General features: G+C 40.8%; 1 protein-coding gene across 2 annotated transcripts in view; it reads left to right on the forward strand.

Annotated features, from left to right (window-relative positions):
- Nucleotides 1-27,156, forward strand: part of pip5k1ca (phosphatidylinositol-4-phosphate 5-kinase, type I, gamma a) — a 39,907-nt gene that overhangs the window by 5,734 nt on the left and 7,017 nt on the right. For both annotated transcript variants that reach the window (XM_052124530.1, XM_052124531.1), the window contains exons 2-16: nucleotides 9,322-9,353; nucleotides 9,509-9,598; nucleotides 9,923-10,053; nucleotides 10,146-10,263; nucleotides 10,369-10,521; nucleotides 13,233-13,532; nucleotides 13,612-13,817; nucleotides 15,221-15,304; nucleotides 15,428-15,476; nucleotides 16,919-17,003; nucleotides 17,175-17,336; nucleotides 21,475-21,610; nucleotides 21,722-21,751; nucleotides 22,904-23,008; nucleotides 23,648-23,804. In XM_052124530.1, coding sequence (XP_051980490.1) covers nucleotides 9,322-9,353; nucleotides 9,509-9,598; nucleotides 9,923-10,053; nucleotides 10,146-10,263; nucleotides 10,369-10,521; nucleotides 13,233-13,532; nucleotides 13,612-13,817; nucleotides 15,221-15,304; nucleotides 15,428-15,476; nucleotides 16,919-17,003; nucleotides 17,175-17,336; nucleotides 21,475-21,610; nucleotides 21,722-21,751; nucleotides 22,904-23,008; nucleotides 23,648-23,804 — 1,838 coding nt within the window. The remainder of the gene's footprint in view (nucleotides 1-9,321; nucleotides 9,354-9,508; nucleotides 9,599-9,922; nucleotides 10,054-10,145; nucleotides 10,264-10,368; nucleotides 10,522-13,232; nucleotides 13,533-13,611; nucleotides 13,818-15,220; nucleotides 15,305-15,427; nucleotides 15,477-16,918; nucleotides 17,004-17,174; nucleotides 17,337-21,474; nucleotides 21,611-21,721; nucleotides 21,752-22,903; nucleotides 23,009-23,647; nucleotides 23,805-27,156) is intronic.

The following is a 27,156-nucleotide window of genomic DNA, read 5'->3' on the forward strand; positions in this document are numbered from 1 at the left end:
CTGTTTTCTCACGGGACATTGGTGTCAAGGGGATCTGCCAATAACCCTTTGTTAAATCCAAGGTCGAATAAAATCGAGCAGTACCTAACCGATCGAGCAGTTCATCAACACGGGGCATTGGGTATGCGTCAAATTTAGACACCGCGTTGACTTTTCTATAATCCACACAGAATCGAACAGACCCGTCGCTCTTCGGAACAAGAACAACCGGGCTGGACCAATCACTGTGGGATTCCTCTATTACACCCATATCAAGCATCGCATCTAATTCCTCCCGAACTATTTTCTTTTTATGTTCGGGTAAGCGATAGGGGCGGCTACGTACCACCAGGCCCGGTTCGGTCTTGATATGGTGCTGTATGATGTTTGTATGACCCGGTAGAGGGGAAAACACATCTGCAAATTCCATTTGTAAATCGGAAACCTCTGTGAGTTGGCGCGGTGAGAGGTGATCTCCACAAGTAACCGGGGTGTTGAGATTGCGAGCTTTGTTTACCTCCGGTCCGAGCTCCGCCCTCTCCGGAACTACCGTGGCCAATGTCACAGAGGCCGCCTCTTCTCTCCACAATTTCAGGAGGTTGAGATGGTATATTTGCCACGCGCCCCCTCTATCGGTACGTTTAACTTCATAATCGAGATCCCCCACTCGTCGTGTGACCTCAAAGGGTCCTTGCCACTTGGCGAGTAATTTAGAGCTCGATGTTGGGAGTAATACAAGCACCTTATCTCCCGGTGCAAATTCGCGTAGCCGAGCACCCCTGTCATACAGCCGGCGTTGGCGTTCTTGAGCCTGGAGCAAATTCTCCTGTGTTAGTCGCCCCAGTGTATGGAGTTTTGCTCTAAGATCGAGAACGAACTGAATTTCATTTTTACTATTAGAAGGTCCCTCCTCCCAAGCTTCGCGGATGACGTCAAGGACCCCGAGTGGGCGTCGCCCATACAGCAGCTTAAACGGGGAGAACCCTGTGGAGGCTTGTGGGACCTCTCGTACTGCAAACAACAGGGGGTCTAGCCACTTATCCCAATTTCTAGCGTCATTGTGTACGAATTTTACGAATCATGTTCTTGAGCGTTTTATTAAATCGTTCCACTAGGCCATCAGTCTGCGGATGGTAAATGCTAGTGCGAATCAATTTAATGCCCAAGAGCTCGTAAAGTTCGCGGAGTGTTCGTGACATAAAAGTCGTGCCTTGATCGGTGAGGATTTCTTTCGGAATCCCCACCCGGGAGATTATCTTGAAGAGTGCCCCTGCAACACTACGTGCGGAGATGTTGCTCAGAGGCACTGCTTCCGGATATCGCGTCGCGTAATCCACTAGGACTAACACGAAGCGATGTCCGCGTGCTGACCATTCTAATGGCCCGACGAGGTCCATCCCAATTCTTTCGAAGGGGACTTCGATCAATGGTAGAGGGCGCAACGGCGCATTTGGGGTGGCCGGTGAGTTTACCAGCTGACATTCACGGCACGCCGCACACCACCTGCGTACGTCACCGCCAATTCCCGGCCAATAGAAACGGGCTATTAGACGGAGAAGTGTTTTTCGTTCCCCTAGGTGACCGGCCATAGGATTATAGTGAGCCGCCTGGAAAACCATTTCCCGGCGGCTCCGTGGAATCAATAATTGTGTCACTTCCTCGTTTGTTTGAGCATCCTGCGTCACTCTATATAGCCGATCTTTAATCAAGGCAAAATATGGGTATGAAATGGCGATGCCCGGCCGGAGCTGTTGACCATCAATTACTCTCACTTGATCAAGAGCATGTTTAAGGGTTTCGTCCCGCGACTGCTCTAGAGGGAAGTCCCCCTCAGGGAATTCCCTGAGAGGAGGGGTGGCCACCTCACCCCTTCCCTCGTCATTCAGAGCAGCCGAGGACGACCCCGGCTCCGCCTCCCCTGCCAAAGCATCGCACACCGCACACCTCTTTATGCAGGACCCATCCGCGCAAATACCCTCTAAAATATCTTTAAAACTCGGCCAATCAGTACCCAAGATTAGCGGATGAGTGAGGCGGGAGCTAACCGCTGCCTCCACACTATGGTTTCTTCCCCTGAATTTAATCGCCAAAGTCACCATGGGATACTTGTGAACATCCCCATGCACACACCACACCCTCACCAGTTTAGCTAAACCCAAAGCCCCGGGTTGAACCAAGCGTTGGTGGATGGTGGTCTGATTGCAGCCGGTATCCAGCAAAGCTTGGTAAATACCCCCCCGATCCTTACCGGAATCCGGTATGCTCCAGCCCGATTGGGGGCAGCCTGCGGGACGTCGGAGACCCGCAACACCGTCCCCACCTCCATTAGTGGACACTGATCCCGGAAGTGGTCCGGGTCTCCGCACCTCCAACAGGCCGGCCCAGGCGTTGCGGCCGCACTTGTGCTGGCGGGCGCCCCCACCTGAGGAGGAGAGCGGCTGAATGACGGGGAATGGGAGGGTACATTCTCCCAAGGCCGGGAAGCTGGTCTCTGGAACCCTCCACGCCTGCGTGGGGCAGGAACGGGCCCTGGGGAGAGAACAGAAGGAGAGAACATAGGGGAGGGGGCGAGGGCAGGGGCAGACACAAGGGAAGGGGAAATAGAGAGAGACGAAGAAGAAGAGGGCTCGTCCGCCCTCGGGATCGCCGCCAAGTGGTCCTCCGCCAGCCGAACAGCTTCCTCCAGCGACGCCGGGCGATGGCACTGGACCCACCCCGCCGTCTTCCGAGGCAGCCGTTGAACGAAGTGTTCCAGTACCACCTGGTCGATTACTCCCTCGACGTCGCGGTCCCCCGCGAGCAGCCACCTCCGACAGGCGTCCCGGAGCCGTTGAGCGAACGCAAACGGGCGATCGGACATTCCTAGTTTCATGCCCCGGAAGAGCTGGCGATTCTCTTCCGGGCTCCGACCGACCCGCTGCAGAATAGACCTCTTCAGATCGGTGTAGGCCAGGAGGTTCGTCGCCGGCAGCTGCTGTGCCGCAAGTTGAGCTTCCCCGGACAGGAGGGGAATCAGGCGGGCTGCCCACTGTTCGCGGGGCCAGCCCCAGATTTCTGCTGAGCGCTCGAACAAATCGAGGAAGGCCTCAGGATCATCTGCTGCCCCCATCTTCTGTAGCATGGGGGGGCAGTGTAGCGCGGGTGTCCGGGGTCGCGGTTGTGGGCGACGCCTCCCTCTGCTTGAGCCCGCATGATTTTGAAAAACCGGCGATCTTGGTCCTGCCGGAGCTCAAGCAGGGATTGCTGGTGGCCTTGATGCAGCGTCGCGAGGGACTGGAGGACTTCTGCCAGCTGGGAGGACTCTATGGGGCGACCACTTTCCATGCTTCCTTTAAAGTCCCGGGTTTCGGCACCAGTGAAAAGCTTCTCACAGGAAGGAGGACAGGAAACAGGTCTTCAGCACAAGGTAAGCTTTTAATTCTCTTTGGTTTTACAGTATTCCTAACACACCCACAATATAATGCCAAACACTGAGTTTGCTTGTCGTCTCTCTCTGACTGGAGGCTCTGTGTCTGCTTTTATGCCGCTCTCCTCGTGCTCACTGGAATTGTGGCACTTGACCACGCCCCCGCTGCCACAATCGCCTATAGAGGCAGTATCCCTTATTAAAACAGGGTAGTTGTATGTACACACTCCACTGTGCACTTTCCTCTACTGCCGAGACAGCCTGTGTTATTCTAATAGCTCGAGCTGTTGGGAGTTTTCAAGCTCCAGTGGGAAATGGAAAACAAGCAGAAATTGCATAATGGTGTGTGTCTGTAATCCTTGCCTCCTTCACTGACACCCTGAAGGGGATGGAGCATTTATATGCTTGCCTTTAGACCAGACCAGGGTGCTGGAAGACACTCAATTCCCATCGGCAGCTTGGAGATAGTTGGGCATCTCCTATGGGAGGATGCAGAGACCCACTTTGACACATTTATTTTCAGCAGGGCTGGGATGATAACCGTAATTTCTTAACCGTAAGGGTTAGGAGTTAGGGATGGGGTTAGGACTGTGTTTGAAGATTGTTGTTCCAGGACCTTCAAAGTATGTTGATCCAGGAACTTGTCTGAAATAGTAAAATCACTGTCATCTCGAGTTGCCTAATTATTTACAAGAACATAACCTTGGAACTTAAAGGTGAATATAATTTATTTTATTTTATTTTAATCCTCATTTTGGAATGCCCAATTCCCAATGCGCTCTAAGTCCTCGTGGTGGTGTAGTAACTTGCCTCAATCCAGGTGGCAGAGCACGAATCTCAGTTGCCTCCGCAGTCACCTTGGTGTCGTTGTGCTGGAAAGACAAGTAGAGCTGTGAGCCATTGGCATAGCAGTGGTAAGAGAACCCATGTGCTTGAATGATGGGTCCCAGTAATGTTGTGTATATAGAGAAGAAAAGTGGCCCAAGCACTCAGCCCTGAGGTACACAAGTAATTAGCTGACCTCACCTCTCCAAGCTACCTTGAAGGACCTACCTGAGAGACAGGACTTAAACCAGTCAAGCACAGTTCCTGTGATGCCCAGAGTAGAGAGGGTGATATGATAGGTGAGAAACAGATCAATATTTAAGTCCTTTTTTCTATAAATCATGACATCAGCTGTATCCTTAGCAGTCATGATTTCAAACTTGATTTTTTTCCCCAGCAATATCTAGCACTCTGCGGACTCTACTAGTAAGTGTAATCGAGCTTGAAATCATGATCGGTCATGATTGGATCCTGTTCTCTTGCGTTGTATGGACTTACAGAGCTGTAATATTCTCCTAAAAAACTTTGTTTGTGTTCAATGGAAGAAAGAAAGTCATACACTTCTGGGATGGCATGAGGGTGAATAAATTATGAGATAATTTTCATTTTAGGGTCAACTATCCCTTTTTGAGGTTTTAAATGGATGATTTTACTTTGGGATGTGTGACAGAGCTCATTTCATTACCACTGTTGGGAAAGCAATGGTATGGAAAATTAAATCTGAGGTAAATCTTATTAAGGTTATAAAAAAGTATAAGTTAACATAATGTTATGATGTGAAAGTGTTTTAGAAAATATAAAAATGTATTCAAATAGATTCAAATATTTTCTAGAGAATAATTTTTCCTCTGTCCCACTTTACCAGTACTGCTTAAATCTGGGATTTGGTCAACTGAGGTTTAAAGGTATAATCTTAGGTTATGTGTCTTTTAGATCAGAATTCAAAGTGTCAAGAAAAGTTAAATTTTCAAAAGTGTCCTACTTTGCCCATATTCACCTTAGTATAACAAAAATGAAAATTAATTTGAGATAATTGTTTGGATAAATTTGCCCTGGTCTACCATTGAGGGTGCTTTAATGTTGAATTGAGAACACCCCCTGTAGAACTGGACCTGATATTTAGTCGTCCATTCTAACCTATCACCACACTTTTGGGCTCTTGTTGTAGATCATTGATCATCACCTCAAGTAAGCATATTTACTGTATATGCTATGGCATAGGTAAATTTAGTCAAATATAATGAATGTTAGGTTGAGGTGTCAGGTTCCACCTTTTGAAGTGGCTGTGATCACACCAATTCTGAGCCAGTGGAATTTCAGGAGGTGTTATGCTAACTCATTAGCACTGGAATTGTTGTGAGCCCAACATTTAGAGCCCTGTTGTATACGTTTTCAATTTAATTATGGCTTGACACTTTGCAGAGGCTAAGTTAAGAGGTGATTTAATGTCATGTCCCAGCTCAGAAGAAAAATGGTATGTTTATTTACATAAATGCAGTGATTGGCCAAGCTTGATACTCAAACCAGTTTAGTTTGGTTTAAGCTGTGGTTAAAGTTGTGTTTTTTTCAGCAGGGCTGTCAAGTGGCCAATGCCCAATTTAGAGCCGCATGTGGCCATTGATGCCATATACATATGCAAACTCTGAGAAAGCTTGGTGACCTTGATTAGGATGCCATGGAAACTGAGAAACGTGACAGAATGGGAGTGTGTGCATCAGATGCATCTTGGCTGACTGTGAAGTGTGAATACATTTTTTTATCAAACCGTCTTTGTCAACAGACTCAGTCATCATTGACGGCTGCTACTGGCAGGTTTATTATAGTCTAGAATTTTTACACAACAATTCCATAACTGAACTCTTGTTTATCAGTAAATGTATTTATTTGTTTATTATTTATATGTAAATAAAATATATATATATATATATATATATATATATATATATATATATATATATATATATATATATATATTCTTTTTTATTATATTATTTAATTAAGTTTTTCCAGTTATATAACTTTTTGTTTTTATTTCAGTAGTACAACAGTATTAACACTGGCTGCTGATGCTACTGAAGAGCTGCTTGAGGGAAGGGAATGCAATGTAAATAGAGAATGAATAATGAAGTGTTGGCTGATGCTGTCTGTGCTGTAGTGGATAATGAAACCTTGACTCTGAAGTCTAGACATTGTTTATAACTTCAGATGAGCATGTCTCAAGTAATCATAACACAGCCTTTGAGGGTCTATTCCTAAACTCTTTAGGGTCTGTCTGATGCTTGCCAGTATAATTGTTTTGTCCCCTTTTCTCCCAATTTGGAATGCCCAATTCCCGCTACATAGTAGGTCCCCGTGGTGGCACTGTTACTCACCTCAATCTGGGTGGTGGAGGACAAGTCTCAGTTGCCTCTGCTTCTGAGATGTCAATCCACGCATCTTATCACGTGGCTCATTGTGCATGACTCCACGGAGACTCCCAGCATTTGGAGGCTAATGCAACTCCGCAATCCACACACAACTTACCACGTGCCCCATTGAGAGCAAGAACCACAATTCGCGACCATGAGGAGGTTACCCCATGCAATTTGGTTGCTTAGGATACCTGACTGGAGTCACTCAGCACACCCTGGATTTGAACTTGTGACTCCAGGGGTGGTAGTCAGCATCAAAACTTGCACGTCAGTATAATTTGGTAGAAATGGAAAGTGACGTTGGAATGGAAAGAAAAAGAGAGGAAGAAGAACAATGTGTAATTTAGTGGATGGGCGAGTCATTTCTGCCCTTGAAATTTAGCGAAGCTCCGCTGTGACTGAATCTCCAGCGCCACAGCAAATATATATTGTACCCGAGTTGTGTGTTTGCAGTTTGAGTGTGATGGGATAAAAAGAAGAGCACAAAATAATGCCAAAACATTTGTTTGTTGGTTGCACACAAAACAGAGCACAGTCCGATTCATTAACAAATTACTCTTATGGTCTGGTACTTTTTTAGTGAATAGATCCAAATGACTCATCAACTGACAAGTTATCCATTATATTGAATGTATATTGAATTAATCTAAAGAATCCTTCACTGAACAAACTCACTGAATGAAAAGTGACTCATTTAGTACTGAGTCACAATATTAGTCATGTCGGGAGTCATGTTTTGTATTTATTAAAAGTTTGTGAAACTATAAGGAATGTTCCAGGTTCAAAAGTTAAGCTCAATAAACAACACTGGCATAATGTTCATTACCACAAAAATTTATTTAAACTTTTTCTATAAAAAAAGCAAAAATCTGTGTTACTGTGTGGCACTTAATGGAAGTGAATGGGGCCAATCCATAAACGTTAAAATACTCACTGTTTCAAAACTATAGCCACATGACCTAAACAATATGCATGTTAACATGATTTTAGTGTGCTAAAATCACTTACTAACCTTTTAATGTGTATAGTTATATCCAATTATACAACTTCGTTACCATGATGATTAGCATGTAAGCAACGATAAACAAATTTCAGGATATGATACGAAGCAGAAGCCTCATGAAATGATACAATATGTTTTTGTTTTTTTGTTTCGCTTAAACTTATTCAAGGCTTCGACGTAAATGTATTTTAAATCTTAAGTGACACAACCGTGTCTGACATTTGCAACATAAGGCAGAGCGCTATAATAAAATAGCTTAAACAACAGCACTGCATTTATCAGCAGATTGTTATGAGAGAACCTAAAAAAAAAAAATGTCAGAATAATGAGGTTGTCTACATTCAAGTAATTTTAATATGTATAGCACTTTTCACAATACACATTGTTACAAAGCAGTTTTATAGAAAATCATGCCTTAAGGTCTTAAAGGAAAAAACTCCTTTCAATAGTTAGTGGAGAAAAAAGCATTGAGAGAAACTGACCTCTGGCTTTACCCCTTTCCTCTAGCATGCCCAATTCCCAGTGCGCTCTAATTCCTCGTGGTGGCGTAGTGACTCGCCTCAATCCGGGTGGTGGAGGACGAATCTCAGTTGCCTCCACGTCTGAGACCGTCAATCCACGCATCTTATCACATTATTCTCCGCAGCATCCACACAATCCACACAACTCACCACATGCCCCACTGAGAGCGAGAACCACATTATAGTGACCACAAGGAGGTTAACCCAACGTGACTCTACCCACCCTAGCAACCGGGCCAATTGATTGCTTGGAAAGCCTAACTGGAGTCACTCAGCACGCCCTTTATTCGAACTTGCGACTCCGGGTGTGGTGGTCAGCATCTTGTAGAGCTACCCAAGCCCCCAAATAAGCTGGTTTTTAATAGTTATGAGCGTCTTGCTGTGCATGTTATCACACTTAGTGTTGGCTGGGAGAGGCTGCGTGGATTTGCGTGGTATTTTTGGTGTAATTAAATCAACATGTTTGATTAACTGTAGCGCTGGGACATGGCACCGTTGTTTGGCAAATTCGACAAGCTGTAATTTTCTAACCTACTTGCTGTTTGCCGTCGGTCTTTGAGTTCTCAACTCACCTATGTAGACTAGTTGCTCTGTTTTCCTGTGAGCGCTCAGCGCCGCCTGTTTCGCAGCTCTTAATGTTGCATTGCTTGATTTTAATCACACTTATGTATTTATTTATGCATATTATATCAAATCGTGAGCGTTGTATCGTACAATGTGTTTACACCCATAATGACCATGTAATTCTTTAAACCCTAAAACACCAAAATGTCTTTAAATCATCAAAACACTTTGAGCTGTAAAATTTAAACAACTTTAAAGCAATACGCTTCCCATTTCTGCCTTAAACGCTTCAAAAGTTGGTCCCATTCACTTTCATTGTAAGTGCCTCACTGTAACCTCAATTTTGGATAAGGATGGACGAAAATGCTTTCGATTGAGCTTAACTTGTATTAAACCTGAAATATTCCTTTATGTAAATAAAGATATAAATTTGCATTTAATAAAAAATTAAAATTAACATTAAAATAAAATATAAGGTTAAACATTAAAATATCCTACCAATTATTACTGTTTTATTTAGATAAATGTGCATGGGCTCCCCACTGCAAAAGCATAACTCCTTAGGAAACACTGACTGTACCAATTAATTCATCTCTTCTCTTTGTTTCCTAGACTCTGCAATGAAAAAGACTTTCATCACAGAGGTACGTTCCTTAACCATATATCAAGAATATCTACAAAAAGACTGCAAGAGAACCTGTTGAAACTCAGCTCACACAGGGTTTGCAGTTGCACTTGTTCTTTTGGTATGAATGGAGAACATCAGTGGTTTAGGTCAATGTTTCTCTCTTTCTGCTAGATGCCAGGAAGCTCTTCAGGCCAGCCAGCCCACGGGAAGAAGATCGGACACAGAGGAGTGGACGCATCTGGAGAGACCACTTACAAGAAGGTGCTGTATGCACATATGCACCCTTAATAAAATGTAGAATATTTTGGTGCTGGTATAAAAGAGCTGTGCCTTCATAAATAGGGCTGTTTTGATTTCTTTTCCATTCTATTTGATTCATTAATTCTATTTCGGAGACTTATATCGCTCTTCAGGCTTGTTCGTTGTTCATTTATTCAAAAGGTGGCATTTGAAGAACGAGTTTTGCGCTACAAATAATGTTTAGTTAAAACCTTCACCCCCAAAATAGCCTCAAAGATTGAAAGTTCGGTTTTGGGGTTTTAAGAGTACCTTTTGTCATCCATATCTGTCTGTCTTCTTTTATAGACCACATCATCAGCACTCAAAGGGGCCATTCAGCTAGGCATTGGTTACACGGTCGGGAATTTGAGTTCCAAGCCTGAAAGGGACGTGCTTATGCAGGATTTTTATGTGGTGGAGAGCATCTTTTTCCCCAGGTTAGCCCTCTGTCTGAGGAACACGCAGCTGTTGTTGAGGGTGGATGTGATGTTTTACATGCAATTAAATATCCCCTCTTTGTTTGTCTTAGTGAAGGGAGCAACCTGACGCCAGCCCATCATTACCCAGACTTCCGTTTCAAAACATACGCTCCTGTAGCCTTTCGTTATTTCAGAGAGCTCTTCGGGATACGGCCAGATGACTATTTGGTGAGAATTATCAGCTTTTAGTTCAAATGTTGTCACTCAACTAATATTCATCTGAAATCTTTGAAAGTTGTTCATGTCTATATGAATATTTGTGTGCACATATAGTATTCGCTCTGTAATGAACCACTGATCGAGTTGTCCAATCCTGGAGCCAGTGGCTCTGTCTTCTACGTCACCAAGGATGATGAGTTTATCATCAAGACAGTAATGCACAAGGAGGCAGAATTTTTGCAAAAGCTTCTGCCTGGATATTATATGGTGAGTTGCTGCACTTTGGCTAATGAATTTCAAACTAGTGGTTGAACAATACAAGTTTTCAATGGCAGATGCTGAAATCTAGAAAGCAGGGTGTCCAAATTCGAAAAATACTTTCTTTAATTTTCTGTTTAATGTATTTTTTTACTGATATCACTGTGAATTTGGCAACTGTAGGTCAAAAGTTCTGCTGCTGAAATTGGTCTGTGCTTACTGATATTTAAACTCTGCCCCCAGTGGCCAAAAGTGTAAGTGTTGTTGAATGTATGGGCACGCGTGAGCTCCAGCTTACGGGTGAAATGTCCACAGGGAGGTGCCAAAAGAGAGTTGTATTTTTAGTTGAAAATAATGTTATACAGTCAACAGGACTGCATATTTTATTAACCCTACCCTGTAATCAAAACCCCAACCCGAAACCTAACTGTCAGTCGACTAATAAAGCAAAAATGTCTGTTAATTGGCCAAGCGGCATTCTTGCCAATAGTCTTAAAATGGGCAATAATTAGCTGATATATCGGCTCACCTGTACTGTTTTCATTTTTTTCGCTACACAGGGTTCTTACCAGGTTTAAGTGCTTTTAGAAATGTAAGTACTGGAAAACCTGGAAAATCAGCTTGTTTCGTTGAAAAGTGTTTGAAATTAAAATGCATGATTTCTTCCATGTAATTTGTGTCCAGTAATGATAAAACTCTATGGGGCCTGGGTAGCTCAGTGAGTAAAGACGCTGACTACCACACCTGGAGTCGTGAGTTTGAATCCAAGGCATGCTGAGTGACTCCATACAGGTCTCCTAAGCAACCAAATTGGCCTGGTTGCTAGTCATATGGGGTAATCCTCGTGGTCACTATAATGTGGTTCGCTCTCGGTGGGGTGCGTGGTGAGTTGTGTGTGAATGCCGCAGAGAACAGATTGAAACCTCCACCCATGTTTGTCTCCGTGGTAACTTGCTCAACAAACCATGTGATAAGATGCGTGGATTGACGGTCTCAGATGCGGAGGCAACTGAGATTCGTCCTCCGCCACCCAGATTGAGGCGAGTCACTACGCCACCACGAGGACTTAGAGCACATTGGGAATTGGGCATGCCGAAAAGGGGAGGGAAAACAATTTAACTACTTAAATTGAATAATGTATCTTTTAATTGCTGCTATTCTTAAAGAAACAGTACCATTTTAGCGCTTGTTATTCAAATGAATGTATACTCAATCTGAATACTTGGAAATTGTACACATTAATTCAAACAGTGACAGCTTATTTCAGTATTATATATTCAATTTCATAAAACTAATTAATATAATGTAGAATTTGTAAATTTTTTAAAAGCTTAAATGTGATTATAAAATTGATAACAAATGAATTATAAAATAAATAAAATGAGTTTTCTTCAAATAAAACACTTTCAAATACTATATATATAGCACATTACTTTTCCTGGCTGGTTACCTCTTTTATACATTGTTAATGGTCTGTTCGCACCATATTGGACCCAGATAGTACACATACATCTCCGAGATGTCTGTTTTAGATCTTTTCATCTGGAAAACATCACAATCTAATATACATCTGCTAACCTCCTTAAAAGATCAGATTTAGAAATTGTTTAAATCATCAACGTATTGAAGACATCTGCTGAATATCTTATTGACATTCGAGAGGAAATTGACATATTGCAGATGAGTAAACAACCTAAAAAATGTGTAAAATGTGTTCCAGATGGAAACATGCACATCAAATAGACGTCTGGATAATGTACCTGTGCTATCAGGGTCGTAAATACCTTCACTCACTCATAATACAAGTTGGAATCTGAATTATATGAAAGAGCTGAGTTCTCTCACTTGAATTAACCAAAAATTGGTGCTGGAAAAAGTACTTGAAAGTCCTTGATTTTCATTCAGTGATGCTTGTATGAAGCCTGGCTATGGTAAAATGCTTCGGATTGCTTTTTAAGATAAGCAACATGCAACAATTTCTGTTGTTATTCTTTTTCTATGTGTGAAAACCCAACTCTCAATCAACTGTCTGGTTAAACAACAACACTACTGATTACCCAACAGGCTATTTTGAGCAAATTTCTCCCCTTAGGCAATATGTGTTCTATTCACCTGCATAACAAAATAAGATGGAAAAATTTGCATTCAAATCGTGTTCGTTTTGGATCCCTTTCTCCATTGAGCCATTTTATTCGACAGGACAAAAAGAGGTTAGATTTCCAAAAGAACATTTCATTATTTTTTTAGTTGTAGCTTGAATGGGTTCTCAATGTCAGCAGACTTTAACTAGTGGCTTGGCTTGTTCCATCCATTCAGCTGTAACTAATGAGCTCATAAATGGTGACGGGTCAGTCGTTGTTCAGCAATAGCACGAAACAATGCTGACTTTTGCCTGTTCATGGCCTACATAGTATTTTCACTGTTTTTAACTCTATCTGGCTCTCTTTCTATTTCTCCTGGATGTTTTGGTCACTTTTTCGGCCACAACATCTTGAAGGGTTGACATGACCGGTTGAGATCTGCCTCACTGTTTTGTTTGTTTTGTGGTGTTTTTAGTAGATAAAAATTCCAAACTAATTAAAATCAGTTATTAAACACGTTAAACAGTCAACTATTAATCGCAGAGATTAACACGTTAAATTTCCCAGCCCTAGTTTCAATGTATATTTTCTGTACTCTATTGATTGTGCATTTGATAATACTGCGTTTATGTCCAACAGAACTTGAATCAGAATCCTCGCACTTTATTGCCCAAGTTTTTCGGGCTGTACTGTGTACAATCGGGCGGGAAGAACATTCGAATGGTGGTGATGAACAATGTGCTGCCCAGGGTGGTGCGTATGCACCTCAAATTCGACTTGAAGGGATCTACCTACAAACGACGGGCCTCCAAGAAAGAGCGGGAAAAGGCAAAGCCCACTTTCAAAGACCTCGATTTCATGCAGGATATGCCAGATGGACTCATGCTGGATACAGACACTTACAGTGCCTTGGTGAAGACATTACAGAGGGACTGTTTGGTAAGGTCTTGGACTGATGCAGGTGTGCTGTGTGTTTAGAGTGGACAGGTAATTCATGTGTTTTCTTGTGTTTTCTTAGGTATTGGAAAGTTTTAAGATTATGGATTACAGTTTGCTGCTAGGTGTTCATAACATTGATCTGGCAGAGAAAGAGCAACAGATGGAGGGATCTCAGGGCAACAGTGATGAAAAGAGGCCACTGGCACAGAAGGCGCTCTACTCCACTGCCATGGAGTCCATTCAGGGAGCGTCTGCCTGTGGAGAAGAAATCGACACTGAAGACACGTGAGGGGATGAATTTAGTCCATACTTTAGGGACATATATTAGGGATCCTTTTATGTATAATAGGGATGCTTTTATGTATACCAGTGGCAGTTAAATTAAGAGGACACATCTGTCTAAAAGCTAGAGTATACTTCATTTTTCCATGTGATGTTTTGCCGTCTTGTGCACAGTCAAGTGCTTTAACCTTTCAAAGTATACTTTTTTGACCGCAAGCCCAAACAGGCATCTTCAAAACATTCACACAGTTACTGAAAAGGCGACTGTGGCGCAAAGACATGGACTTTCGATGTGTCTAGAAAAACTAGGCTGTGCTGATGACTACATTTATGCCACTAGCAATGTGCTCAAGACGTACTGGCATGTGGAAAACTGATGTATACTTTAGCCTTAAAGGGATAGTTCACCCAAAAATGAAAATTATCTCATAATTTACTCACCCTCATGCCATCCCAGACGTGTATGGCTTTCTTTCTTCTGTTGAACACAAACAAAGATTTTAGAAGAAAGTCTCAGCTCTGTAGGTCCTTACAGTGCAAGTAAATGGTGACCAGAACTTTCAAGGTCCAAAAAGCACATAAAGGCAGCATATAAGTAATCCATTCGACTCCAGCGGTTAAATCCATATCATCAGAAGCATTATGATAAAAAAAAAAAACAGGTCAATATTTAAGTACATTTTTAATCAATCTCCACTTTCACTTTTACATTTGTCTTCTGGGCCAGGAGGAGAATTTATAGTAAAAAAGGAATTAAATATTGATCTGTTTTTTACCCACACCTATCATATCACTTCTGCATTTTGTAAAAATATGGATTTAACCTCTGGAGTCATATGAATTAATTTTATGCTGCCTTTATAACCTTTTTAAACCTTCACATTTCTGGTCACCATTCCCTTTCATTATATGGACCTACAGAGCTGAAATATTCTTCTAAAAATCTTTGATTATGTTCAGTAAAAGAAAGAAAGATTTAGCTAAGTAATTTAATATAAAAAGCAAACCGGCACACATGTACACAACAACACGTTTACCTAATTGAGGACTTTCCTATTGAAAGTCCTTAAATAATTTAATTAACTACATCAATTAATTATTTTATTTATTTTTTCAAATAAGCTCTTTATAATTCTAACTACTACAGACTGACCATAACCCAATCATTAACCCTATACCTAAACTCTAACTTTTTTCATTTTAAAAAGTGGATAAACACAACATTTCATTTATTTTCAGACCATTAGTCCTTTTGATAATGTCTCCAAAAGATTTAGTTTATGGCGGGAGACACTTATCAGCAATTTTGCCCCCGAAATTATACCTAAAGATTTTTTGTTATTACTCAGAAAGGTTTGTACATTTTGGTTTACAATGTATTTATTTCCATCTATTTTTCCCCTCAGGATGGGTGGTATTCCTGCAATCAATGGTAAAGGAGATCGTCTGTTATTGTACATCGGAATCATCGACATTCTGCAGTCTTACAGGTGCTTGCGTCAACCCATCCAACTCACTAACAATTTACATCATGAAATGTGTGATTCATTGCTGCCAGTATGATTTAGGAGCACTATGAACTGCAATGTTTGACATTTATCTTTTCTTTTTAGGTTAATAAAGAAATTAGAGCACACTTGGAAGGCTCTAGTCCATGATGGGGTGAGTATTATGCACTATTAATTACTAACAGTCTGAACTATTCCTTAAACGTACTGTCATTCTGAATGAAAAAGCTTTTGGCAAATGAAGCTCTTACCATCCAGCTGTGTTTTGAGACTCTGTGGTCTTCGACCTCCACCATAATTCCTTCCTCTTCCTTTATTTTCACATCAATAATGCAAGACCTGCTCCAGTACATTCAAATGAATAAAGTTTAGTGAGAATTACTGGTTCTGAGAGGAAGCGCTTATAAAATGTGCACTAATTTTGGGCCATTTTCTCAGCGGATTTGGCATTGTGTGCTATTATTAGTCATGAGGGAAGCACACATTTGTCCACACTCTTATTTTTTCGCTCGCCCCTCAGCTGGGGCATTTAGGAGTACATTTCCCTCAGCTCAGCTGTTTGAAAAGAGACTGCCCATCAGAATCAGTGACGGAGGTTTCTCTATTCCTGCCTCTGACGCATCTGTCTACAGCTCAAGATTTATTTGCATGCTAATTAAGTAATTTATAGAACTGGAAAAAATATATGTGAATCACGTCAGCTGGCAGTGGAAAATGTAAATGAGCAAGTGCTGACTGATGACACCAGGAATAATTAATGAGCGTGCAAACACAGTGAAACTGAACATGAGGAATATATGAATACGAATGTCATTTTTCGCCTGGTGACCATATGTTGAGAGTATGATGTCAAGTCTTAAACGTTTTGTCAAATATTGATTTTTATGTGTGGTGTAAAGAAATGCTCAGGGTTTAGTACAATGCAAAAATAGCCTATACTGTAATACACTTACAATGTAATTCTATAAACCAAGACATTTCGGAGGATTTTAAAGCAGAAACGTGTAACTTGTATTTTGGTTAAAGCTTCTATATAAGATCCTCCACACAGAAATGTGTATTATTTGAGCTGTAAAGTTGTGTAAAGTGTCTTTTTAATAGTGGCATTGCTGTTCTGAGTGTAAACCGTCACTTTCTGGTATCCTTGCGCACTTCATGCAAAAGCTACAGTGTTTACTGGCTTTGCATAGTCATGACATGAGTTGAAAGATTGGATATAACTTTGCACAGACAAGGTTAGTAAGTGATTTTCATGTTAACACACAGAATGTTTTAAGCTTGTGGCTATACTTTCGAAAGAGTGTGTATTTAGCCTTATTTTAACCGATTCTGTAAGTGTGTTTTTCATTTGTTTTCACAAATGAGCCGAAATTATTGTATGTAGTTATCGTCAGCAGGCCACAAATGCCGTCGATAGAGCTGAACCTATTTTACACCTTGAACATTCCTTTAAGCTTGCATGAAACATATTAGAATTAAAGAGACTGTAGTTTCCCATTTGGTCAAATGAAAATGGATTGAATATACTCAAGCTATTCAGATTGTTTTGTTATTCAGATTTTCTCTCTCTTGTTTTCTTGCTCTTTTTTCATTTAGGACACAGTGTCCGTTCACAGACCTTCTTTCTATGCTGACAGATTCTTCAGATTCATGAGCACTACTGTATTCAGGAAGACTTCCTGTGAGTCAACTCATTCTAACTTGATTTTATACCACTAAATTACACAGATATTATTTCACAATCTACGACAAAGTAATGATGATGATGAAGCAATAAGAGACTTTAATCAACAACGATATTGAACTTGGTTTTTACTTTCAAGTGCATTTTTTAAACCAGTTATTTTTTCAGCGTTGAAATCCTCTCCATCGAAAAGGGGTCGTGGGGGTCTGGCTTTGGCCAGATACAGTGGCCCTGGGGCTGCCTGGTCGGCCAGCCAGCTGCCCTTTGTGAGAGATGAGAACATCTACGACCTGAGAGGAGCACGTAGTTTCCCTACACTGGATGACAATGGTAAGATACAAAGTGTCCATCCGTCCATCCGTCCGTCCGTCTGTCCGTCTGTCGACTATCTATCTGTCTGTCTGTCTGTCTGTCTGTCTGTCAACTATCTATCTATCTATATATCTGTCTGTCTGTCGACTATCTATCTATCTATCTGTCTGTCTGTTTGTTGACTATCAATCAATCAATCTATCTATCTATCTATCTGTCTATCTGAATTGGAAAAAAACTATGTTTTCACAAATACAGAAGAAAATGAAATACATATATATCATGTGAAGTATAGTATATATGTCAAGTACACAATATATAGTGCATGGTTTGAAATCGATATCCTTTCATATATTAACATCACTCAAATAACAATATTTTACTTAATATTGGTGTACATATTTATTACATTTCTCAGGTTGTCTACTTTCAAACGTATAATGTATTATGGTTGAGTTTATGTTTTTTTTTATTCTACTGAATCATTCCAACTCAACTCAACTCAACTCAACTCAATTTTATTTATAAAGCACTTTCAAAAACCACACTGGGTACCAAAGTGCTGTACATGGAGTAATACAAAATAAATAAAATCACATTAATACAGCTTAAGAATGCAAAAAAACATTTAAAACCTATAAAACAAGAATAAGATAAAATCTACCTTGTACAAATTATAATGCAATTAATTAAAAGCTAGGGAAAATAAATACGTTTTTAAGGCACCCTGGAAAGAGAATAGAGACGGAGATGATTTTATGACCAATGGAAGCTCATTCCAAAGTCTAGGGGCTACCACCGCAAAAGCTCTATCACCTTTAGTTTTTAGGCGAGATTGAGGAACTGACAGACACAGCTGATCACTAGAGCGGAGAGACCTTGAAGGTTGATTCAAACTTATTAAGGCAGAGATGTACTCAGGTGCAAGACCATGAAGAGCCTTAAACACATACATCAACACTTTGTACTTGATTCTGTATTGGATCGGTAACCAATGTAGTGAAATCAAAACTGGGGTGATATGGTCTCTTTTCCTGGTTCCAGTTAAAAGCCTAGCAGCTGAATTTTGGACCAGCTGCAGGCGAGAGAGAGAGGCCTGACTCACACCCAGATACAAAGCATTACAATAGTCCAATCGAGAAGACACAAAGGCATGCACAACCTTCTCCAAATCATCAAAAGAAAGGATGGGCTTCAACCTTGCCATAGTTCTAAGATGGAAAAAACTATTTTTAACAACAGCATTTATTTGTCGATCAAACTTGAGCTCAGAGTCGAATATAACACCCAGGTTTTTTACATAGGGAAGTTTTTTCCTGGAAGCAGTGACAAATTTCTTTCTAAATTTAAGTCACATCCCTTTGACCAAAAACAATAAACTCTGACTTATCCTCATTTAATTGAAGAAAGTTGTTTGCCAGCCAACACTTCACATCGGCCATGCATTTATGCAGAGACTCAAAAGAGTGGTGATTCCCATGTTTAATAGGAAAGTAAATTTGAGAGTCATCAGCATACAGATGATAGTGTATGCCATGCCTTTCAAAGATCTTTCCTAACGGAAGCATGTAGAGGGAGAATAAAACGGGTCCCAAAATGGAGCCCTGAGGAACCCCACATGTTAAAGGAACAACTGATGAATAACAGTTCTCTAAACAGACTGAAATCGTTCTACCCTTGAGATATGAGGAGACCCAATCCAAGGCTAACCCCTGAATACCAACCTGGTCTCTTAGGCGATTGATAAGTATGTCATGATCAACCCGTATCGAAGCGGCACTAAGATCCAGCAGCAGAAGACCAACAGGACTACCAGAATCCACACCTAATAAAATATCATTTAAAACTCTCAACAGAGCTGACTCTGTGCTATGACCAGCTCTGAAGCCTGACTGAAATTGATCGAGCAAATTATTGATGGCTAAAAAATCATTTAATTGTGCAAGCACCGTCTTCTCTAATATTTTTGACATAAAGGATAATTTTGATATAGGTTTAAAGCTGTTCATATCAGATGAATCAAGGTTTGCTTTCTTAAGAAGAGGCTGAATAACAGCATGCTTAAAGCAGTTGGGAACAATACCAGTGGTCAGGCTACTGTTAATAATCGATAACACACTTGGACCAATTGATTCCACCACCTCTTTAAACAAAGTGGATGGAATAACATCACACATAGAACCAGTAGGCTTCATATGTGCAATTATATGTTTGAGTTGAGACAGGGACACAGGTACAAAACAGGTCAATAGATTTTGCGGAACAGGATAGGTAACAGGATCATTACTAGCAGGTAAGATCTGTGAGCGTATACCAGAAAGTTTAACAGTAAAAAATGTTAAAAACTGCTCACATGTGTCCACCGAAGGGAGATGGGAGTAAGGGCAACTGGATGAAGAAATGATGTAATAGTAGAAAAAGAACTTTAGCATTATGACAGTTCTTTGAAATGATATTAGAAAAATAGCTTGATCTGGCTAATTTAACTGCTCTTTGAAATTTAGTCAAACAGTCTCTCAAAATTTCATAGGACACTTGTAGTTTATCTTTAAGCCACTTTCGCTCAGCCTTCCTGCACTCCTGCCTAAGAGCACGGGTATTACTATTCAACCAGGGCTGAGCCTTGACTTTTTTCTTCCTAATTTTTAATGGAGCCACAGTGTATTAAGATGCCAGAACATGACAAGTTGAACTGGGAGACCAAATCCTCAGGCCCCATATCAGAAAAAGGAGACTCCAGCAGTGATTTCAGTGGAGAAACATTAAAAGCAGCTGAAAAACTACTAGCAGTAGAGGGAGTGATAAAACGAGATGTGACAGCAACAGGGCCATCATTAACTTGATCACTGCATGAAAAATGTGGGTTAAAAATAACAGTCTTGTGGTCTGAGAACACAGTGTCAGCAATTTGCACATTGCTGATAGAAAAACCAGATCAAGGGTATGACCACATATATGTGTAGGGCCAGCAACACTCTGAAATAAACCAAAAGAATCTAATAAATTAACAAACTCTTTGACCAGTGGTCTCGAAGGACAACACACGTGAATATTAAAATCCCCCAAAATTAAAATGTTATCTGAGCTCTTAATGTTAAGGAATAATAGCAGATAAAAAAATCTGAGAACTCATTTATAAAATCTTTGTTATAATACGGTGGTCTGTAGATGAGGGCACATAACACAGATTTAAATGAGTTCAGCATAATAAGCTGAGCTTCAAATGTAAAAAACGCCTCGGTGGACAGAAACCTGCATTTGAACTTGTTTTTAAAAATAACTGCAAGGCCCCCACCCCTACCGACTGCCCTAGGTGAGCTAAAATAACTACAGTCGGGAGGTAAAAGTTCTGAAATAGGATCCATGTCGCCGTTGCTGAGCCAAGTCTCCGTAACAAATAAAAAATCCAATTTCTGAGAGAGAAAAAGATCGTTCAGTATAAAAGACTTGTTAGAGAGAGATCTTGCATTGATCAAAGCCATTGTCACAGAGATAGAGTCAGACGAAAGATGAGAAGTCACATATGTATTTCCCGACCTACCGCTACCCAGGGTATGTAGGTTGTTTAGGTTAGCACCGCGGCCTTCATGCCGCCACCTCGAAACCACGGTCCGCGATGGTCGCCACCCTGATCCAGATGAAGTTGGATATACAGGCACCAAATATGAACCCCTCAGAGTCGGCAGCACTTCAACACCATCCCGCACTGAGGCCACAGATGAGAAGAAAGTAATCCTTTGCCACTTCTTCGACCTCACTAATCGTCCAGCCTGCTTTCGACGCCTCCTTCGCTGTTTCCTCCGCAAGCACATACACCCAGGCAGGTGGCAGACTTGCGTCAGCGTGACCGGCGCATCATGAGAAGGGAACCACCAGTTGACACTGGGATCGCGTATCAAACAGTCAGTTACCTCCGTTCGTAAATTTAAAAGAGCCAAGCGATCATAGACCAGAACACAGCAAACCGTGCGAGAAATAAAGCCAATGACAAAGATAAAAAATAGCGTAACATAGATAAGTCACGTTGGCCATGACTGCAAGCCGGTAAACAACCTGGCGCCATCATGTCCCTCAACAGACCACCAATCCCACAATCATTCCACAATCATTTGATAAATTATTTGCTGTTCTTTGACTGTCTTATTCTTCATTTCAGGTCGGCAGCTCCCCTGCACCCCTCCTTCATTTGAGGATGCCACCACAGCCTCCATCGCAACCACGCTGTCCTCTACCACCTCTCTGTCCATCCCAGAACGCTCTCCGTCAGACACGTCTGAACACTCACGCAACAGGTAACACACACTCCCTCTCACTCTCACAATATAAGCACAAATCCACTATTTCAGTGCCACAGCTTGAACCAGTAACTGTTTACAATACTTCCTCTGTTCTCTTTGGTTCAGGAGACACACCCAGTCTAGTCACGAAGAAACGTAAGTAAAACAGAGGCACTATTTTGTTGTTTATGATGTTCTCCTTTTTAAAAGAAATATACTTTTTCCTTTAACCCTTTAAGCTCAGATGGGTCCATCAAAATATAATCGTCAAACCAGCCCATCTGGCACCAACAATCACGCCACGCTCCAAGTCACTGAGATAAAAAACAATTCCCCATTTTGATAGTTGATGTGAACATTAACTGAAGCTCTTGACCCTTTTCTACATGATTTTAAGCACTGCACTACTGCCACACGATTGGCTGATTAGATAATCGCATGGATGATTGTTGGTGCCAGACGGGCTGGTTTGAGTGTTTCTGTAACTGCTGATCTCCTGGGATTTTCAAGCACAACAGTCTCTAGAATTTACTCAGAATGGTGCCAAAAAACATAAAACATCAAGTGAGCGGCAGTTCTTTGAATGGAAACGCCTTGTTGATGAGAGAGGTCTATGGTAACTCGGATAACTACTCTGTACAATTGTGGTGAGAAGAATATAATCTCAGAATGTTATTCTGAGATGCACTTTGGCATGGTTTTGGCAGCACGAGGGGGACCTACACAATATTAGGCAGGTGATTTTAATGTTTTTGGACACAATTATTTTTGTAATGCTATAACTTGATTGCTTTGTCATATCATTACAAAACTTTTCTCAGATACAGTTGACATGATTGGGAACACAAAAAAGCAGTTTTTGGGAGCCACCTTATTTACACCCAGAGATACTGTATATATTGTCAAATAAGAAAAATTTGATTTTATTTTTTATTTATTTCATTAAAAAAAATTGACATTCATAAAAACACCTTCAGAGCTTAAAGGTTTAAAGGGATAGTTGACCCACAATGAACATTCTGTAGTATGAGCCTGCCCAGCCACATGTTGCCCCAAATCTGATTTTATTACTTCTGTGGAACACAACGGGATATATTTAGCAGAATATCCAGGCTGGTCAAATCTAAGCTTTTTTAAAGCAAGTTTAAGTAGTTTATGTTTCATTAGTAGTCCTAACAATTAATATAACAGGTTATTACTCTCTTGGGTATCCTTTCCTCTTAATGTAATGTGAAGCACTAAGAGATCAATTATGCGTTTAGTTAAGTTAATGTGGTTTGTTTGGGCCCTCTGCTGGTGTTGTTGTAGAATGCAGGATGAGGACCAACAGACCATTACAGTGGAGGTGGAAGTGGAGGGACGATATGACAGTGAACCCACCCTTGTGGCTCCCCAGCCATCGCCGGAGATCAGGTACTCACACAACACCCTACAATTTACTTAAAATGTACATATGGTTACCGCAATCAGATTTCTTGGTCTGAATGTTTGTTCAGTTAAAGGTTTTGAAATACATTGCTGTTTCTGTGCATTCTGTTTAAAACTCACAAGACAAAGTGTAATGAACTGCAATTATTCAAACGCGAATGATGTGCTTTTTATTTGGGGATCTTTGCTGAAGCTCGTCACAGTGGAGGGAAAACTCCTCCATGGCAACTGCCATAGAGGAACTTAAGCAAACAGGAAGCTTATAATTATACTGGCACTGAATACACAAATGTTTTTGTGTCACCTCATACAATAATCGAAGCTACACTGTCAGTGTACATAGAGTTCAGTTATAGTTAGTTATTTCATTTTATGCATTTTAGTTTTAAAAGAATTGATGTCTTCTATTTCTCAAACATGTATGACTTTCATTTTTCTGTGTAACAATGAGAGTTAACTGTGTGAACTTCTTGATAATTGGATTAAATAATTGGATTCTAAACTATTACTCAAGCACAATCAAAGCAATAAATACACCTCTAGCAACACATATTTGCCCTGTTCCCTTCAATTTTAAGTATATTTTTTAGTATCTTTCTGTTTTTTTCTCTCTGCCACACTTAGTGAAAGTACAGAGATGCTTCTAGAAGCCTCATCATCCTCCGTCCCAGCGAGCCCCAGAATAGTGGTAGAATCTGACAGTGCCAGTCAGGCCTCAGGCTGCACCAGCCGCGCCTCCGTGGACGAGGACGAAGATGTGCCAATTACCGACATCTACTTTGTAAGTCTTCCTTCATCTTTATCTTATTCACATAATGTTTTGTAGCATGTATACAGTGAAAGGAAGTGGGTGAATCTTTGGAAACGTTTACCGCTCTTTGCCTTGCTAAGGCTAATTTCATTGCTAAAATTTTATGTATCCTAAATACGTAAAATTAAAAAAAAATTAAAACGTATTTGCAATATATATATATATACATATAGTGTTGTCAAAAGTACCAGTCTTTGGTGAAGGGTAAGTTACTCAAAATAAGTAATCCACTACAAATGACTAATTACGTCTCTAAAAATGTAATCTGATTACTTTACTGATTACTTCATCTAAAAAATAATCACAATTATTTTACTTTTTAAATCAGTTTTCCTATTTTACACTTTAACGATCACACTGGGCCATGTTGCGAACTGTTAACGCGCTCAACAAGCCACATGATATGATGCGCGGGTTGATGGTCTCAGACGCGGAGGCAACTGAAATTAGTCATTACGCCACCACGAGGACTTAGAGCACATTGGGAATTGGGCATTCCAAATTGCGGATAAAATTAATTAAAAAAGTGTGTGAATTAGCATGTTTTTGCTGTGGTAAAAAAATCAAAATTGGTATTGAGAACCGAGAAATTTCACTGGTTTCGTACCGACTGCTGAAATGTTGGTATCGTGACAACACTATATGAGTGTGTATAAAGTATAAAGAGTGTGTTAATATACATATACATATATGTATGTATACATAAAAATAAAGGAAATTAAGCCTATTTTAGTAGCATTAAAACTTTTCGAACTGTGACAATATTATCTGGAATTAAGCCCCCTCTCTACCCCCAGTTCTCATTGAATGTGCTTGATTGTCATGACAATAATGTCACAATCCAAAAAAATGATATGGGCCTTAACAGAGCGTTAATTTTCTGTATGCTAAATAAAATGTCTAATTTTGTCTCTTGTGATTTTTGAGGTGAAATATTATCTGGACCTGTTCTTGTCAGGCTTTGTCAGGCTAGTACTAAACAGTGCTAATTTTGACATTGTCTAATTTATATAATGGTAACTGAAAAGACACATCTCTGATACAGGAATTATTTGCAATGAACCTTTCAGGGTTTCTATTTGTGTATTTTTATGTGTGTCAAGGAGCTCTTTTGGGTACTATAGTGTCTTTATTTTTGTGTTTTTGTTTCTGCATGACACTGTAATAGCCATTTAAATACAGTTCTGAGTCCTTTTGTTTATTTCTAAGTGCTGACAGTGTATACTCAGAATAACAGCAATACAATAGACACATTCTAGGCCATTTGGCCTCAAGAATGAGAAAAAACATGGGAGGCTTCAATGCATCCACAAGAAAGCTACAGTTACACAGGGATGTTTCTGAGGACAGCCAAGAAAAAAGTGTGAAATGGTGATCATTATCGTTTGTTAGACACTGAGTTCCTATGGATACCTTATAAACTGGGTTTTATGGTAAAACAAGCTCTCCGAAGGCCTAGAGACATGCAAGCGCTACCTCTTGAATTATTCATCTATTAACACCCTTTAACTTCATGTCGCTTTTATTAATGGAGCTGTCAAATTTTTCATTTATCGACTTTTAATTTGCTCTCCATCTCCTTGAATTACCATTGTGCTGTCTTTCATTATTTTTCTGCCATCTCTCTCCATCTCTCTTTTTCTCTGGTTGACTGTTGTAAGTTCTCTGATGGCAGTCTCCGTGTTTGTCAGCCCATCTCGCACAGGAGGAGGCAAAATACAAGGCATACTGTAAGTCTTAAAGCAAAAAGCTAGTTTTAGTGATAGTTTTTGAAGCTAGCCTTGGTAGTTTGCAATGAACATCCATATTTTTTTTTTAAAGAAGACATATTCTGCACTTCTGTAGCATTTTTTCCCCTGAAGTCCACTTACTGTATAATGTTAGTCAAGGATTCTTGCACTAAAAACAGTCATAATTTAGTTTTATGCAACCATTTTCCACCCTCTTTCTGACCGTTACAATTAAACAGGCTGTTTTTGTTGCTCTACCTTTGAGACATCTGTATGAAAATGAGCTGTAATACAATTGGCTAATCTCTTGTGAAATAAGTAAGGGGATGTTCACACCGACCGTGTTTGCGTCAGACTGCACTGTTTTTCTTAGTGCTGGGGGGATCCCCCCCCCCCAATTTTCTCCCAATTTGGAATGCCCAATTCCCAATGTGCTTTTAAGTCCTCATAGACGCATAGTGATTCGCCTCAATCCGGGTGACGGAGGACGAATCCCAGCTGCCTCCGCATCTGAGACCGTCAACCTGTGCATCTTATCACGTGGCTTGTTGAGCACGTTGCCGTGGAGACATAGTGCGTGTGGAGGCTTCACCGCAGCATCCACGCTCAACTCACCATGCGCCCCACCGAGAACATTATAGCAACCACGAGGCAGTTACCCCATGTGACTCTACCCTCCCTAACAATGGGCCAATTTGGTTGCTTAGGAGACTCCTGGCTGAAGTCACTCAGCACACCCTGGGATTCGAACTAGCGAACACCAGCGGTGATAGCCATCATTTTTACCACTGAGCTACCCAGGGCCCCAACTTCAGGAGGTACATGCTTGACTCGACTGATTGTGTGGAGCAGTGCATGCTTTTTTTATCACGGACTCATGTCCCGAGCATACTCTCATTTTCAAACTAATCCAAAAGAAATTACTTTCCATGGTTCAATGAACTTTCATACACGGTGTGCTGGGACATCGTCCCACTGTTAGTGGAGAGACCACATGGGACACCATCAGTTACAGTTGGTAAGTTGTCAATGCTAACTTTTATTCCTGTTTACATTCAATATAAACTCAATATTCTAGATAGCTAGATAACATGATACCTCAGCTTGAGCTTCCCTCTTGCTTATAAATTGGACGAGGTGTTTGACGTTGGCACTGCAGCGGCCTATTAAGGGAAGGTTTTTGGGCAACGGTGCAGATGGTGGGAATGCAGATCTATTTTGGTCTTGTAGCTCGAGGTCCGAGGCTATTGGCCCAGGCTGGCCAGTTGATTGCCCTGGACTTGCCCGATAGTGGAATATTCATTGTCAGTTGTTTAAGTTACAAGCTGCTTGCGAGACATCAAATATTTAGTAGTCTGTTAAAGTTGGAAAAACAGGTCCTCATTGTCATCAGTTGTTTTAGCTTCTTTGTTATTGAACATTCTCCTTCACAAGACAAATTCTAACTTCTTTTTTTATTCAAATTTTCCTAGACCATCATAGATTTTAAGTCGCTTAAAAATGTCTGGATTATTGATAGACCAAAATCAGCCAGGGCTGCATTTCCCATAAGCATCACAAGCTTAAGTTGATCATAGAAACCATTGGCTCCA

The sequence above is a fragment of the Xyrauchen texanus genome, chromosome 50 (genome assembly GCF_025860055.1).
Source record: "Xyrauchen texanus isolate HMW12.3.18 chromosome 50, RBS_HiC_50CHRs, whole genome shotgun sequence".
In the NCBI taxonomy this organism is placed as follows: Eukaryota; Metazoa; Chordata; class Actinopteri; order Cypriniformes; family Catostomidae; genus Xyrauchen; species Xyrauchen texanus.